The 18,492-nt window shown below is 37.8% G+C and overlaps 2 protein-coding genes across 2 annotated transcripts; both read left to right on the top strand.

Annotated features, from left to right (window-relative positions):
- Positions 1 to 11,351: 11,351 nt before the first annotated feature.
- On the top strand, positions 11,352 to 11,762 carry LOC142242684 (histone H3). Its single transcript, XM_075314245.1, has one exon. The coding sequence runs from the start codon at positions 11,352 to 11,354 to the stop codon at positions 11,760 to 11,762; it is 411 nt and encodes a 136-aa protein (XP_075170360.1).
- Positions 11,763 to 17,560: 5,798 nt separating this feature from the next.
- Positions 17,561 to 17,971, top strand: LOC142242683 (histone H3). The gene has a single exon (XM_075314244.1). It carries the CDS (start codon positions 17,561 to 17,563, stop codon positions 17,969 to 17,971), a length of 411 nt encoding a protein of 136 aa, XP_075170359.1.
- The last annotated feature ends 521 nt before the right edge of the window (positions 17,972 to 18,492 follow it).

Below are 18,492 nucleotides of genomic sequence, written 5' to 3'. Positions count from 1 at the left end.
CAACACATGCGCTGACTGTGCTCGGTGATCATGTGGTTAGATCGCTCAATAGACGTCGCGTGACTATCGCCGTTAGTCTCGATTTCTCTAGGGCATTTGATAGTGTCTGGCATGATGCTCTCATATACAAAATGAGAGTATTAGGCTTTGATACTAGTTTATGTAGGATCGTCGCGGACTTTCTTAGGGACAGGACATTTAGGGTTAGAGTAGGCGATGACTACTCTAGCGATAGGGTTGTAAGGACTGGTGTACCCCAGGGCTCTTTACTGGGTCCAGTCCTCTACAACATTTTTATTAGTGACATACCGCAACCACCATCTGGAGATTTACTCCTGATATATGCTGACGACATATTCGTCGCAGCATCAGGAGCAGATGCAGCGGTTGTCAATGACAGATTGAATCAATACTTGGGTGAACTATCCACATATTTCGATATGTGGCGACTAAGGCTTAATGTGGACAAGTGTGAAGGTGTGATTTTCAAAGGCAATAGGCGAAACTTGTATCCTCGCTCTAGAAGATACGAGCCAGCCATTGCAATTGGTGATCGTACCATTCGCACTTGTGAAAGCATTAAATACTTAGGCGTGATTCTCCAAGGCAGATTTGATTTTGTGTCGCATATTAGCTATCTTCTTGACAAGGTTAAGAGGATGTTCTTCTGCTATTTGAGCGTCTTTCGACGCTCAAATGGCCTGAGTAAGGAGGTGAAACTATTGATTTATCGACAAATCATTAGGCCAATCATCGCTAATGCTTTTCCAATTTGGTATGGAATTTCTTCACACCAAATGGAATTACTCAGGATATGGGAGAGAAGAATTTTAGCTTCTTGTGTAGGTTTAGTGCCTGTTAGAGGAGAGGATGGTGTATGGCGGAGACCTTCCAACCAATCCATCTACGACTCTGCAGAGATTGATAGGATTGATGTATTTCTGACTAGAAATGCATTAAATTTTCTAGATAGGGCATCTTTTGTAGACAATCCGCTAGTGAGGGGTTGCTTGGTAGAGGACATCAGTCCAGCCAATCTTCCTCATTTGACATATCGACCGCCGATATGTCTGTTACAGTTAGATAGACAGGGACTTCTCTTTAGGGATGAGAGGCTTGTGTTTTATCATCGACGATATGGTACGCTAGACGTGGACGACACTGTTTACAGTTTGGCACAATAGTAACTCTAAGGGCAATTGTATATATTTTTTCGATTTTAGTTTTAAGTGATAGTTTTTAAGTAAAATAATAGAAAAACGTTATGGCCCCTGTTTTTATTAGTCATTTTTCAGGGAAATTTTGTTTAATTGAGAAAAAATTTGAAATAGAGACTAGCTTAAATAAATAGTTTAAGCCGTATTTTGTAATATTTAGATAAATTTAGAAAAGTATTATATATACGCTAAATATAAGAATCTATATATGTATGTATGTAGTTGAAAATTGTAGTTGTAAGGTTTCAACTGTAATAGTTTAGAAATTTTTGACCAATAAAACCTAAATTTTGAAATCTGAAATCTGAATCTTGAACGGTAAAAATCATATATAATAAACGTACACGCGTGTTAGTGTATATTAGTGCTTGAAGTGAATCAAAGTGAAAAACAAAAACATGTCTGACGCCGCCGTAGTTGAAGCCACCGCATCTCCAGTTGCCGCTGTTGAGAAAAAGGCACCTAAAAAAGCTGCTGCCAAGGCAAAGAAGCCCTCTGCTGCCCCATCTCATCCACCAACCCAACAAATGGTCGATGCTGCCATCAAAACATTGAAAGAACGTGGTGGTTCGTCATTGCCTGCCATCAAGAAATATTTGGCCAGCACCTACAAAGTTGATGCCCAAAAATTGGCTCCCTTCATCAAGAAGTATTTGAAGGGCGCTGTTGCCAGTGGAAAATTGATCCAAACTAAAGGTAAGGGTGCATCTGGTTCATTCAAAATGTCTAAAGCAATGAGCGCCGAAAAGAAGAAGGCCCCAGCTGGTGATAAGAAAAAGAAGGCTGCCGCACCCAAAAAGGCCAGTGGAGAAAAGAAGGCTGCTGCAAAGAAACCTTCTGCCGCTAAGAAGACAGCAGAAAAGAAGAAGACCGAAAAGGCTAAGGCTAAAACTGCCAAAAAGACCGGTACAGTTAAAGCTAAACCAGCAAAAACCGCCGCCAAGGCCAAGGCCTCCGCCACAAAACCAAAAGCACCCAAGGCAAAAACAGTAGCAGCAGCCAAACCCAAAAAGGCCGCCGCTGCCAAGAAACCAGCTGCTAAAAAAGCCGCCGCCAAGAAGTAAATTTTCTATTTCATGGCAGAATGATTATTTTCGATATTCGAAAGCAGTTTATCTAACAGCCCTTTTCAGGGCTACAAAATATCTTTGAAAAAGAGAACAAATTTTATGCAAACAATTTTGTTTTGTTACCTAATTTTTATTTAAATAAATATACATTGTACTTAATCTATTTTTCACGGTAAAATTGAAATTTATAATCACATGTTTTATGGGAATTTTTCCAAAACTGGATTAGCCTATTGGGATGTGGTAATAAACCACAGCAATTAGAATTCTAGAAAAAAAGGTTTCATGTACCTACGCATAGAGTCATCATCAAAACTCTCTCTCACACACACACACATCCTTTAACTACGCCATTTACAGTAATGCATACGATCAATGTAATAAAGTCTTTTACTCTGAGAAAAATATTATAGCGACGTTATTATAATGAAGAAAAATAAAAAGAAGAAATATTGAAGAAACAGTAATGAAATGCCAAATTAGAATTTTAATAGAAGTTAGACATAGTAATGAAATGCCATAATAGAATTTTAATAAAATGAAGATTACAACATTGAATTTTTCTTAGTTGAAAAATCAATTATTTCTTATTATTCGATGGAAGATGTATTTTTTTTTTATTGAAATAAAATAAAGATATTTTGTCTTTAGTTGATCAACAAAGAAAATCTCTTTTTTAATGATTTTTGTGGCCCTGAAAAGGGCCTTTGATGGTGGAGGAAATAAATTTTCGACGAAATATAAAGCCATTTACTTGGAGCTGGTGTACTTAGTAACGGCTTTGGTACCTTCACTGACAGCGTGCTTAGCCAATTCACCGGGCAATAATAGACGAACGGCAGTTTGGATTTCCCGACTGGTGATGGTGGAACGCTTGTTGTAGTGAGCCAAACGAGAGGCTTCGGCGGCAATACGTTCGAAGATATCATTAACGAAACTGTTCATGATGCTCATTGCCTTTGAAGAGATACCAGTATCGGGATGTACTTGCTTCAACACTTTGTAAATGTAGATGGCATAACTCTCCTTACGCTTGGTGCGTCTCTTGGTCTTGTCACCCTTTGTGATGTTCTTTTGGGCTTTGCCGGCCTTCTTTGCTGCTTTACCACTGGCTTTTGGAGGCATTTTCACTAGTTATTATTTTTCACACAAACACTTTAACACTGCTTAGAGAAATTTGTGTGTGCGCAGCAGTGAGCACACATTTGTACCATTTCGTGCACAAGATATTCAGGTAGCGGAAAACGAGCAGCAAAACAACCCCCAAATGTATTAAATAGCTCGAACGAAAAGTATATAAAGAACTGACAACTAGTTAAACGCTATCATTAGTGTTTTGTGAAGTGAAGTGAAAAAGAAAAAAAAATTGAAACATGTCTGGACGCGGTAAAGGTGGCAAAGTTAAGGGAAAGGCAAAGTCTCGTTCCAATCGTGCTGGGCTTCAATTCCCCGTCGGTCGTATTCATCGTCTTTTGCGCAAAGGCAACTATGCTGAGCGTGTTGGTGCTGGAGCTCCAGTTTACTTGGCTGCTGTGATGGAATACTTGGCCGCTGAAGTTCTTGAATTGGCTGGTAACGCTGCTCGTGACAACAAAAAGACAAGAATTATCCCTCGTCACTTGCAATTGGCTATCCGTAATGACGAAGAATTGAACAAATTGTTGTCCGGTGTCACCATTGCTCAAGGTGGTGTATTGCCAAACATCCAAGCTGTTCTCTTGCCCAAGAAGACCGAAAAGAAGGCTTAAATTATCTACAAGAAAATGTAAATACAGACCATCGTATCTCTATCAAACAACAATCCGTCCTTTTCAGGACGACAAAACATTTTTAAAAAGAGAAAAAATATTTTCAAATAATATAATTTCATACATACTTTTTTCTGTAACAATAAAATTTACTATAAAAAATTTATATGAAGATATATATACATATATTTAGTTTAGTTATGGCATCGAAAAATTTCGTCACTTCATTTTTTCATTTTGTTCCTATCTAATGCCATTTATTCCTAATATCGAAAAACAACAAATTTTATTTTCATCTGTATCAGCTCTGATTATTTACTACATATGTATCTTTTGTATGCTTTGGCAAAGCCGAAGTCTAGTAGGATCGTAAGTGTTCGTAACTTCTAGCGGGAAGTTGCAAATAGTTGATGACAGAGAAAGCTGTTTGTATCAATACATACATAACTGATTTCTGCAAAAAGAGAGTAAGAGCGTCACGCAAAAGAACAAATGAGACTAGGATCGAGTACAGTGCAACATAGAATCATTTTCTTTGATTTCTGCAAAAAGAGAGTAAGAGAATCATAGAATCATTTTCTTTGGGGAATGGGACGAGAAATGACATATAGAGAATTGCATATATGTTTCGTATGTATTACATTCGTAGAGTTTTTATTTTGTAGTGTATGTCATGTTTTTCAAGTGCCGACGGCAGAAAAATAGCATATTAGTCGCCTTTGGTAAGTCCATACATAATTGTTTCATTGGGTTAGTAACAATGTTTTGCCGACGGCAAACCAAATGTTTGTAATTTTATTTAAACCAAGTAAATTTAAAATTTTATTATTAAAATAATTAAATAAATTTGTAACAAGATGATCTCTTTTGTAAATATATTTTGTGGTCCTGAAAAGGACCGATTGTTTTTGTATTAAAGTATTTAAATATTCTCCAAATAGCGTCAAGAAAATGTTTAACCGCCGAAACCGTACAAAGTGCGGCCTTGTCTCTTCAAAGCGTAGACGACATCCATAGCGGTGACGGTTTTACGCTTAGCATGTTCGGTGTAGGTGACAGCATCACGAATAACGTTTTCCAAAAACACCTTGAGGACACCACGGGTTTCTTCGTATATCAATCCAGAGATACGTTTTACACCGCCACGACGAGCCAAACGTCTGATTGCAGGCTTGGTAATACCTTGGATGTTATCACGCAACACTTTACGATGACGTTTAGCGCCACCTTTTCCCAAGCCTTTGCCACCTTTACCACGACCAGTCATTTTTCACTTTTTTTTAAATTCACTTCACAAACGTTGTACAAGAACTAATACTGTTCCGCAGATTCAGATTCAGATTCGTTTTTATTTTCCATTAGTCTTAAATCTAATTTTACAATATTTAAATCTTGTATCTTATATTATATTGATATCTACTCCTCAGCATGAACATAGAGATTCATTTTTCTAGGAATGCATTCGTTTCGTTAAATATTAAGTAGCTCAGAAAGACTAGACCACTTTATAATGCCAATTTTGTTTGTTATTTCAATTTGTATGAATTTCCCGTTAAAAAAGGGTAAAAAAATCGGGAACACTTTTTGGTTTTTTTCATTGATGCTTAACTACTACGATATTTACACTATTTACAAAAATAAAACTAAAAAATAATAAAATAAAATAAAATAGGGGATTCAAGTCTACTAATTGAAGGTATTTACAAAAAGAAAAAAGATTGGAATAGGAAAAAAAAGGAAACTAAGGGAACGTATTTACAAAGATTGCCGGACTATGTGGATCACGACAAGGTCATTGTGCTAGGCTGTACGTATTGCTCAAAGAGTCTAGTGACCCGAGCGTTCTATTGAAGAAAACCAGTCTTCCATCATCATCAAATAAGAGACCATCATCATCGAGGTACTGAAGGCATATAGGGGGGAGATGGCTGCCCATCTCAGCGGCCCTCTGATAAACCTCCCTTGTAGCACAACCACCCCTGACTAAACCATTCGGGTGCGTTATATTTTTTCCAATTCTGGCCAGCGTCGACCTCACCATGAAGGCGTCTATCCTTGGCGTTCCACTTGATTCATATACCAGTTCATTAGAGGGCGAACGATAACGTCCATCTATGGAAGTGCCCCGAAGGCAGAGGCAATGTCTCAAAATCTTCCTTTCGAGTATTCTTACTCTCTCCATTTGAGTCGAGGAAACATTAAACCATATGGGGAAACCATATGATATAACTGGTCTGACAGCAACCTTGTATATTATCATTTTCACCTGTCGAGTGAGTCCCCTTCTTTGTCCCATGGCCTTTTGTAGCGCCTGATACGCCGCCCTACCTTTCCTAATTGCTTCATCCACCTGTTTGGTGAAGGAAAAGTTCTCTTGGAATTTCACACCCAGGTATTTCAGTTCACCATCATTCCGGATAACCTCATTTCTAATCCTGATCATAGGGGTGAATCCCCTAGCATTCCTATATAATGTGTTTCTTCTGCCCTTGAAGATGATAGATCTACATTTGGGTATGTTCAGTTTCAGCCTCCATCTATCGAAGTAGTCCGAGAGTACTGTTAAATACTGTTCTAGGCGGGTTTGCGCGATCCTAGCCCTCGCATGAGTAGCCGCTACCAGTATGTCATCAGCATACATTATCAACAGATCATTACCATGGGGCTGTGGGATATCTGCCAGATATAAATTATATAGTGTCGGGCCCAGGATTGATCCCTGAGGCACTCCAGCCAAGACACTCCTGGGACCCGATGTCTCCTCTTGAACTCGCACCGTGAACGATCTTCCCATGAGATAATTTCCAATCAATTTGGTCAAGTGTGATTCAATACCATAATTTCCCATTTTCTCCAAAAGGCCCTCGTGCCAGACCGTATCGAATGCTTTTTCAAAATCGAGGCTGACCGCCACCGTCGCACTACGGTCCATGAAGCCCCTGGACACTTTATCGGTCAAAACAGTTAGAGCATGCTCTGTGGATGTCTCTGCTCTAAAACCAAATTGGAAATCCCCAACCACATGGTTATCCTCAATTTGATCCTCCAATCTATCCAGAATCAAAGCTTCAAATAGTTTGCCAAGATTTGATAATAATGATATGGGCCTGTAAGACTTAGGGTCTGTTGGGTCTTTTCCTGGTTTTAATATCGGCACAACAATAGCCCTCTTCCATTTAGATGGGAAATATGCAGAGTTTAGGCATTGATTATATAAAATGGCCAGGTGTGTCCAGATTCTACGATCAATTCTCCTTACCACAAAATTAGGTATGCCATCCTCACCGGAGCTCTTTTTATTGTTCAATCTTCTCAATCTAGCACCTATCTCATCGGATTTGATGAACCTAATAGGACTTGTATATGATGCTCCAGTTCGTTCTCCATTTGCAAGTATTTGAGATCCAAAAGACACTAAAGGGGGCGGGGGATCGCCAGAAACTGCCAGTCCAGCCGTATTCACTTGTCCCTGGACGTCAGCAAAAGTTGATGCCAATAACTCCGTCTTCTCCCTATCAGAGCTAATAGTCTGGCCTCCGTTGCATATGAGATCACCAGTCGCCCTTCCTGCCTTGGTGCATGTGAGTTTCTTCACATCTTTGAAAAGATTATTACCTGGTCTAATCGACGAAAGTATCCTAACACAATGTTCCTCCTCGAATAATGTTATTCTTTCTCTTATTATCTTATCCAATAGGCGGATTTGCACTCTAATTTCTCTTGCGTCTTGATGATTGTGTATTCTGAAAATCCGTCTTCTAAGGTTTTTCTTCTGGGAGATTAAGGAAATTATGTCCCTCGGTAGTCGATTCATCCTGCCGACTCCTGGTTTTCTCTTCGGAATGCTGTTTTCCATGGCCGTCTTCACTGAAGCCGTGAGGAAGTCCACGTGCTCATCAATTTCAGATATTGTCAAATTCCGGTCCACAGGTGGGATTCTTGTAGACAAAATTTCATTCAAAGAGTCGTTAAATACACGGTTCCTCATTTTCCCATATAAGTAGATTTCATCAGGGTCCCGTACCTCTAGGTCGCTGAGCATAATATTAATCTCAACTGCCCTATGGTCCGAGTCGTAATCTAGTGTCCGTAGTCCGTTCACTGTTTGTCCTCCGTTTGGTCCGTCAGTAAGTCTTATATCAGCTGAAGTCAAGAAAATGTCTATAAATGATGTCCCAGTTGTTGGGCTATTAGTTGGTCTAATTACCAACGTTGGGCTCATATCAAGCCATCTTTTGAGAGTCCTTCCACGGGTGTTATCCAGACAATCCCCCCAATATGTGTGTCTCGCATTGAGATCACCACCAATCACTGCACAATCAGGTCCTATTATGGTCTCTAACATATCTAAATCTATCCTATTCAACACCGCCCTAGGGCTCGAATATAATGATATAAATAAAATCGCCCTATTGCCTATACCCCTAACTTTAACAATAGTACCCTCCAGATCTATGAAACGGACAGACAGTCTTTCCCCCTTTATATTTTCCCTGAGGCATATCGCCGTACCACCCCCATTACCATTATTCCTATTTTGACGAAAAACCGTGTAGCCCTCCAGTTCAAAAGTATGATTGTCCTTAAGTTTATGCTCAGCGACCATTAAGACGTCAGGTTTTTTCGCCTTCACAAACAGATTAAGATAGTGTCTCCTAGCTAGGGACACTATAGAGTTGACATTGATGAAAATACATTTAATGTTGTCCATTTTCACGGAAACTCCATAACAACCCCATCATGGCTTGCATCTTCTCGTCATCATTTCTCAGGCGGCTATACTCAACCCGGAACTGATCAATCCTTCTCATACAGGTCAGAAAATCCTGACCTAATACTCTTTTGACCTCATTATTGAAGCCAGCCATTGCCGCGCTAGCCTTTGCCATTTCAGTATTGTTCCCTCGAACTTCTTCTCTCCCTTCAGGGCTCATAAACAAAAATGAGGAGGGCATCGCCTGTGGTCCTCGCGTAACATTTGCATAAGACAAATTGCCAGTCCTGGGGGCACTACGTCCCGGGTTTGGAACATTGCGAGCAGGTATAGCATTATATCTCGCGGCCTTGGCTGCCTGATCAGCAGCCTTTCTTTCTGCTATTTTGCGGACTAAATCAAGTCTTCTGGGACAGTTCCTATCGCTAGCAACATGTCCTTCCATATTACAGTTAACACATCGGACTGGAATCCCAATCGTCTGTACTATCGCTCCAGTTTTCGGGTCAGTGGTGGTGAACTCCTTGTTATTGTGTTCTTTATCAGGAATCTCGCATTTTCCGGGGCCATGGGATTGACCACACTTAACACATCGAAATTCTAAATGACAATTTACTGACGAATGTCCAAATCGCTGGCAATTTCTACATTGCAATAATCCTCCTTTCTTCAGCCTGGACATGCTCACTTTGCAGTTTATGATATACTGAATCTTGCGGAACGCCTGGACATCCGACCCCATGGAGAGCTGTACGATCCATCTGTCATTCTCAAGGTTCATCAAATTCTTTATGTCTATGTCAAGGTTTTTCTTGAGTAGAAAAGCCCTAACCTCCTCAACATCATAGGTCTTTGATAACCCATTTATCGCCAAAGTATATGGTTTCCTATTCTTAGGAGTATAAGTAAAGAAACGATACATCCTATCCACTAGCATCTTACATACTTTGTCGTAATCTACAAGTTCCACCATCTTTAGACATACCATGTTACGGTTCGCAATTTTTAAGGTAAAGAGGTCATGGCCTATCAAATTTCTGATTCTATTTCCTAATTCTTTAATATTGGCATTGTATATTTTAATAACAGGTGGTCTAGTCTTACCTGATTTCCTGTTGTTTTGGTTATTGTTATTGTTGTCATCATTTCCTTGTTCTGCATTTTTTGTTGAGGCACCTATTCCCGCTCCACCTCCCTTTGGGATGGCTCCTCTGCTGGTGTCAATGTGTCTCTCGTCCGCTAAAACACTGTATCGGTTGGTTGTGACCGGTATTTCAATTTCATTTGGAGTCACCTGCATTGTGACATCTTCATATCCACACGCCATATCGAAGCCTCCGGCTACTTCGATAGCATTATTATTATTATTTAAATTTGATGGAATAATTTCATCCACAGCATTATTCGAGGCATTATTATTTCCTGCGCCATTGTTATTATCATGGACATATCTCTCCAGTTCGGCTATTCTATTCAATAAAAGTTGCCTTTCTTGTTGCAATTTTTCAATTGTCTCATTGAATTGTTTGAGAGCCAAATTGAATTTCAAGGTTTCGTACGGGGAGTCGCTGTCATCCCCAGTCTTCTTCTTCCTTTTCTTCTTACGATGCTTCTTATCCACGACGGGCTGAAAGCCATCTGAAGTACATAGGGTGGCGTCAGTTGCACATTCACCCTCGTTGTCAGGGGCACCCATATTATTATTGATTATTTCAATGGCTTTTCCATGTCCACTGTTGTTTGTTATAGTTATATTAGACATATTACCAGTCTTTTTAACTGCCCCAAGATGACCAACGGCTTCCTCACGTCCACCGCTGGCACTCATGCTTGAGGCCGTTGCAACAACCCTCCTTAGAGAGTCCAATATGAAAAAAGTTCAATTTTCACTGCCTCCTTTTCGATTCTCAAAATTTCATGTGACCAGAAAAATGTTGAAAAAATTTTCTGCTTACTATGTGATTCTCACTTTTTCAGGTAAGTGACACCAATAGTCAAAATATTCGAAGACTACTATTTCTTCTCAAAAATCCAGGTAAGTATCACAAAATTCACTGCGATTTAGATTATTTTTTGTTTCAAACTGAGTGGATTAAAATTTTGTTTCAAGCTAGTGTAGTGAAATACAAAAGCCGTCGGCAAAACACCAATTGTCAATTATCAAAAAGCCGTCGGTAAAACAGCAATTTGTGTTATATAGTTTTTTAGTCTTTATCACTTTGCACTGACACTGTGAGTATTAAAGTGGACTGGCACCTTTACCACGACCAGTCATTTTTCACTTTTAAATTTCACTTCACGAATGATGCACAAGAACTAATACTGTTCCAGCCTCATTTCGCTTCTATTTATACAAAAATGCCCTGAAATGCTTACTAATATTAATGACACGATCTACCCTCGGGTTCGTTCGTGTATACTTCGTGTTTATACAGGCAGCTGTAAGATACAATATTTCAATCTTTCCCTACACACACCCTTAACTAACAGTTTGCGCGCTCAATTTTTCTATAAATATGCGCGTTCATGCTCGGCACACAAGTAATAACGTTTTGACAGTGTTTGTGTTCATATCTTGTGAAGTGAAGAATTAAAGTGAAAAATGGCTCGTACCAAGCAAACTGCCCGTAAATCTACCGGTGGCAAAGCCCCTCGTAAGCAATTGGCTACTAAAGCTGCTCGTAAGAGTGCCCCAGCCACCGGCGGTGTCAAGAAGCCCCATCGTTTCCGCCCTGGTACCGTTGCTTTGCGTGAAATCCGTCGTTACCAAAAGAGCACAGAATTGTTGATCCGCAAATTGCCTTTCCAACGTTTGGTTCGTGAAATTGCCCAAGATTTCAAAACTGACTTGCGTTTCCAGAGTTCTGCTGTCATGGCCTTGCAAGAAGCTAGCGAAGCCTACTTGGTTGGTCTATTCGAAGATACCAACTTGTGCGCTATCCATGCTAAGCGTGTCACCATCATGCCCAAGGATATCCAATTGGCCAGACGTATTCGTGGAGAACGTGCTTAAATTTTTGACATATTAAAAGCCAACTTTTTTTACAAAAACAATCGGTCCTTTTCAGGACCACAATATTTTTATAAAAAGAGAAAATTTTTTTTCAATACTTTACAGTTGACAAGAATTTATTCTTTATTATTTGATATCAATAAACTATATTGCATTTGTGTTTTTTTTTTTTTTGTATTAGGTTGGATATGAAGGGAATGTTGTTATATGATGTAGATTTTGCTTTCCAATGGTTTTACATTTTTTCGTACTCATTCACAATTTCCATTTTTTCGTACTCATTCACAATTTATTTTCTATTAATTTATTTTTTCAAAAGAAGAAAAGATATAAGTAGGAGGATTTGTTTCTTATTTTCATCTAATGCTACATTCAATGCGGCAAACATTTTATGAAATATTTTCTAACCCTATATGGCAAACTTTTCGTAACAAATCGGAGATTATTTTTGAATTTTCTAGGGTGTTTATTGTTTATATATTTCCTAAAGTCGTTAGACTTAAATTTATTCCCTCTGCTGTTATAATTCTTTTAGTTTTTTTTTTGCGAAATTTTATATCAAAAATAGCCAATTACTTTACTTCTTTGGCTAGAGGTGGTATATCAGCTATGGCAAATTTTTATTCATAGTATTTCGATTTAAAATTTTGTTAAAATGGTATTATAATCCGACATGTATTTTTTCTACGATGTTTTAATATTTTTCATATATACATTTCATTTCTTTTGCAAATATTTTAATTTTATGGTTTCAACTATATTCAACATTGTTAACATCGCTGTACATGATATACCACACCTTCACGATTATTTTAACTTTTCGTTACAATTTGACACTTTTTATTAATAATGTTATATTTTAGTATAAATGTGTGATTTCTATTATATTTTTGAATGAAAATTTCCTAAAACATTTTTAGTTTTGAGCTTTGAAATTAATTTGCAGAAAAACTTTTATTCATGGAAAATATCCCAATATGATGAATTCCACTGTCATAGACGACATAATATAATTGAATATTTTACCATGAAAACTATGCAAATTGTATAATTTTTTCGTATTTCTTTAAAGAAAACATATCAAGATTCCCTATAATTTTTTTATTTTATACAATTTTCAATAAAAATAGTAAAATTTATATAATTTAGTTGGAAATTTATGATGACACTTTTATAAACTTACAACTCAAAAGATTATAATACTCTAGCCCTTCAATATTATTAATTGAAATTCTTTTTGTCATTTAGGTGGATATCTCTACTAGAGAAATGTGATAAATTCCAATTAAATATATTTACTATGTCATCATAAATTTAATTATTCTATCAAAACTTTTGTGAAAAAATTTATTCTCTTCCACACAAGAATTCACAAAATTTCGTAGCTGACTACTATGTACTTCTCATAATTCCGATGTACCCAAGAATAGCTAGTTCGAACGGTAAAAATCATATATAATAAACGTACACGCGTGTTAGTGTATATTAGTGCTTGAAGTGAATCAAAGTGAAAAACAAAAACATGTCTGACGCCGCCGTAGTTGAAGCCACCGCATCTCCAGTTGCCGCTGTTGAGAAAAAGGCACCTAAAAAAGCTGCTGCCAAGGCAAAGAAGCCCTCTGCTGCCCCATCTCATCCACCAACCCAACAAATGGTCGATGCTGCCATCAAAACATTGAAAGAACGTGGTGGTTCGTCATTGCCTGCCATCAAGAAATATTTGGCCAGCACCTACAAAGTTGATGCCCAAAAATTGGCTCCCTTCATCAAGAAGTATTTGAAGGGCGCTGTTGCCAGTGGAAAATTGATCCAAACTAAAGGTAAGGGTGCATCTGGTTCATTCAAAATGTCTAAAGCAATGAGCGCCGAAAAGAAGAAGGCCCCAGCTGGTGATAAGAAAAAGAAGGCTGCCGCACCCAAAAAGGCCAGTGGAGAAAAGAAGGCTGCTGCAAAGAAACCTTCTGCCGCTAAGAAGACAGCAGAAAAGAAGAAGACCGAAAAGGCTAAGGCTAAAACTGCCAAAAAGACCGGTACAGTTAAAGCTAAACCAGCAAAAACCGCCGCCAAGGCCAAGGCCTCCGCCACAAAACCAAAAGCACCCAAGGCAAAAACAGTAGCAGCAGCCAAACCCAAAAAGGCCGCCGCTGCCAAGAAACCAGCTGCTAAAAAAGCCGCCGCCAAGAAGTAAATTTTCTATTTCATGGCAGAATGATTATTTTCGATATTCGAAAGCAGTTTATCTAACAGCCCTTTTCAGGGCTACAAAATATCTTTGAAAAAGAGAACAAATTTTATGCAAACAATTTTGTTTTGTTACCTAATTTTTATTTAAATAAATATACATTGTACTTAATCTATTTTTCACGGTAAAATTGAAATTTATAATCACATGTTTTATGGGAATTTTTCCAAAACTGGATTAGCCTATTGGGATGTGGTAATAAACCACAGCAATTAGAATTCTAGAAAAAAAGGTTTCATGTACCTACGCATAGAGTCATCATCAAAACTCTCTCTCACACACACACACATCCTTTAACTACGCCATTTACAGTAATGCATACGATCAATGTAATAAAGTCTTTTACTCTGAGAAAAATATTATAGCGACGTTATTATAATGAAGAAAAATAAAAAGAAGAAATATTGAAGAAACAGTAATGAAATGCCAAATTAGAATTTTAATAGAAGTTAGACATAGTAATGAAATGCCATAATAGAATTTTAATAAAATGAAGATTACAACATTGAATTTTTCTTAGTTGAAAAATCAATTATTTCTTATTATTCGATGGAAGATGTATTTTTTTTTTTTATTGAAATAAAATAAAGATATTTTGTTTTTAGTTGATCAACAAAGAAAATCTCTTTTTTAATGATTTTTGTGGCCCTGAAAAGGGCCTTTGATGGTGGAGGAAATAAATTTTCGACGAAATATAAAGCCATTTACTTGGAGCTGGTGTACTTAGTAACGGCTTTGGTACCTTCACTGACAGCGTGCTTAGCCAATTCACCGGGCAATAATAGACGAACGGCAGTTTGGATTTCCCGACTGGTGATGGTGGAACGCTTGTTGTAGTGAGCCAAACGAGAGGCTTCGGCGGCAATACGTTCGAAGATATCATTAACGAAACTGTTCATGATGCTCATTGCCTTTGAAGAGATACCAGTATCGGGATGTACTTGCTTCAACACTTTGTAAATGTAGATGGCATAACTCTCCTTACGCTTGGTGCGTCTCTTGGTCTTGTCACCCTTTGTGATGTTCTTTTGGGCTTTGCCGGCCTTCTTTGCTGCTTTACCACTGGCTTTTGGAGGCATTTTCACTATTTTTTTTTTCACACAAACACTGTTTACACTGTTCAAAAGAGAATTTTGTGTGTGCGCAGCGATGAGCACACATTTGTACCATTTCGTGGACAAGATATTCAGGTAGCGGAAAACGAGCCTCTTCGTGCAGCAAAACAACCCTCAAATGTATTAAATAGCTCGAACGAAAAGTATATAAAGAACTGACAACTAGTTAAACGCTATCATTAGTGTTTTGTGAAGTGAAGTGAAAAAGAAAAAACAATTGAAACATGTCTGGACGCGGTAAAGGTGGCAAAGTTAAGGGAAAGGCAAAGTCTCGTTCCAATCGTGCTGGGCTTCAATTCCCCGTCGGTCGTATTCATCGTCTTTTGCGCAAAGGCAACTATGCTGAGCGTGTTGGTGCTGGAGCTCCAGTTTACTTGGCTGCTGTGATGGAATACTTGGCCGCTGAAGTTCTTGAATTGGCTGGTAACGCTGCTCGTGACAACAAAAAGACAAGAATTATCCCTCGTCACTTGCAATTGGCTATCCGTAATGACGAAGAATTGAACAAATTGTTGTCCGGTGTCACCATTGCTCAAGGTGGTGTATTGCCAAACATCCAAGCTGTTCTCTTGCCCAAGAAGACCGAAAAGAAGGCTTAAATTATCTACAAGAAAATGTAAATACAGACCATCGTATCTCTATCAAACAACAATCCGTCCTTTTCAGGACGACAAAACATTTTTAAAAAGAGAAAAAATATTTTCAAACAATATAATTTCATACATACTTTCTTTCTGTAACAATAAAATTTACTATAAAAAAATTTATATGAAGATATTCATCTGTCATGGCATCGAAAAATTTCGCCACTTCATATTTTCATTTTGTTCCTATCTAATGCCATTTATTCCTAAAGGTGAGTACTATGTTCGAGTTTTTCACCAAAACACTAAATTAAAAGTGCAAAAATATATATGAAGACGATAACATTTTTATCAAGTCTCTTCAAATTATGGATGGAAAGGATCCAATGTATTGATTGCGAACCATTTAATATTTCAAAATTAATTGATTAAAAAAAGTAACCGTGAAAATAAGCTGGTTTTCAGCTTGAAAACTGAACATAGTACTCAGCTTAATATCGAAAAACAACAAATTCCCACCAATTTCATTAAGAGAGCATTCGTTTTCTGAGCCGAAGTGTTTTAATTTTCATCTGTATCAACCCTGATTATTTACTACATATGTATCTTTTGTATGCTTTGGCAAAGCCGAAGTCTAGTAGGATCGTAAGTGTTCGTAACTTCTAGCGGGAAGTTGCAAATAGTTGATGACAGAGAAAGCTGTTTGTATCAATACATACATAACTGATTTCTGCAAAAAGAGAGTAAGAACGTCACGCAAAAGAACAAATGACACTAGGATCGAGTACAGTGCAACATAGAATCATTTTCTTTGATTTCTGCAAAAAGAGAGTAAGAGAATCATAGAATCATTTTCTTTGGGGAATGGGACGAGAAATGACATATAGAGAATTGCATATATGTTTCGTATGTATTACATTCGTAGTGTTTTTCTTTTGTAGCGTATGTCATGTTTTTCAGAAAAATAGCATAGTAGTCGCCTTTGGTAAGTCCATACATAATTGTTTCATTGGGTTAGTAACAATGTTTTGCCGACGGCAAACCAAATGTTTGTAATTTTATTTAAACCAAGTAAATTTAAAATTTTATTATTAAAATAATTAAATAAATTTGTAACAAGATGATCTCTTTTGTAAATATATTTTGTGGTCCTGAAAAGGACCGATTGTTTTTGTATTAAAGTATTTAAATATTCTCCAAATAGCGTCAAGAAAATGTTTAACCGCCGAAACCGTACAAAGTGCGGCCTTGTCTCTTCAAAGCGTAGACGACATCCATAGCGGTGACGGTTTTACGCTTAGCATGTTCGGTGTAGGTGACAGCATCACGAATAACGTTTTCCAAAAACACCTTGAGGACACCACGGGTTTCTTCGTATATCAATCCAGAGATACGTTTTACACCGCCACGACGAGCCAAACGTCTGATTGCAGGCTTGGTAATACCTTGGATGTTATCACGCAACACTTTACGATGACGTTTAGCGCCACCTTTTCCCAAGCCTTTGCCACCTTTACCACGACCAGTCATTTTTCACTTTTAAATTTCACTTCACGAATGATGCACAAGAACTAATACTGTTCCAGCCTCATTTCGCTTCTATTTATACAAAAATGCCCTGAAATGCTTACTAATATTAATGACACGATCTACCCTCGGGTTCGTTCGTGTATACTTCGTGTTTATACAGGCAGCTGTAAGATACAATATTTCAATCTTTCCCTACACACACCCTTAACTAACAGTTTGCGCGCTCAATTTTTCTATAAATATGCGCGTTCATGCTCGGCACACAAGTAATAACGTTTTGACAGTGTTTGTGTTCATATCTTGTGAAGTGAAGAATTAAAGTGAAAAATGGCTCGTACCAAGCAAACTGCCCGTAAATCTACCGGTGGCAAAGCCCCTCGTAAGCAATTGGCTACTAAAGCTGCTCGTAAGAGTGCCCCAGCCACCGGCGGTGTCAAGAAGCCCCATCGTTTCCGCCCTGGTACCGTTGCTTTGCGTGAAATCCGTCGTTACCAAAAGAGCACAGAATTGTTGATCCGCAAATTGCCTTTCCAACGTTTGGTTCGTGAAATTGCCCAAGATTTCAAAACTGACTTGCGTTTCCAGAGTTCTGCTGTCATGGCCTTGCAAGAAGCTAGCGAAGCCTACTTGGTTGGTCTATTCGAAGATACCAACTTGTGCGCTATCCATGCTAAGCGTGTCACCATCATGCCCAAGGATATCCAATTGGCCAGACGTATTCGTGGAGAACGTGCTTAAATTTTTGACATATTAAAAGCCAACTTTTTTTACAAAAACAATCGGTCCTTTTCAGGACCACAATATTTTTATAAAAAGAGAAAATTTTTTTTCAATACTTTACAGTTGACAAGAATTTATTCTTTATTATTTGATATCAATAAACTATATTGCATTTGTGTTTTTTTTTTTTTTTGTATTAGGTTGGATATGAAGGGAATGTTGTTATATGATGTAGATTTTGCTTTCCAATGGTTTTACATTTTTTCGTACTCATTCACAATTTCCATTTTTTCGTACTCATTCACAATTTATTTTCTATTAATTTATTTTTTCAAAAGAAGAAAAGATATAAGTAGGAGGATTTGTTTCTTATTTTCATCTAATGCTACATTCAATGCGGCAAACATTTTATGAAATATTTTCTAACCCTATATGGCAAACTTTTCGTAACAAATCGGAGATTATTTTTGAATTTTCTAGGGTGTTTATTGTTTATATATTTCCTAAAGTCGTTAGACTTAAATTTATTCCCTCTGCTG

The sequence above is a fragment of the Haematobia irritans genome, unplaced genomic scaffold (genome assembly GCF_050003625.1).
Source record: "Haematobia irritans isolate KBUSLIRL unplaced genomic scaffold, ASM5000362v1 scaffold_6, whole genome shotgun sequence".
NCBI lineage: Eukaryota > Metazoa > Arthropoda > Insecta > Diptera > Muscidae > Haematobia > Haematobia irritans.
The sequence above is the reverse complement of the archived record's forward strand: the minus strand, read 5'-3'. Positions and strand labels throughout refer to the sequence as shown.

What these genes read in the sequence shown, in the direction of transcription:
- LOC142242684 (XM_075314245.1), top strand. Translation starts at nt 11,352, where the DNA reads ATGGCTCGTACCAAGCAAACTGCCCGTAAATCTACCGGTGGCAAAGCC.
- LOC142242683 (XM_075314244.1), top strand. Translation starts at nt 17,561, where the DNA reads ATGGCTCGTACCAAGCAAACTGCCCGTAAATCTACCGGTGGCAAAGCC.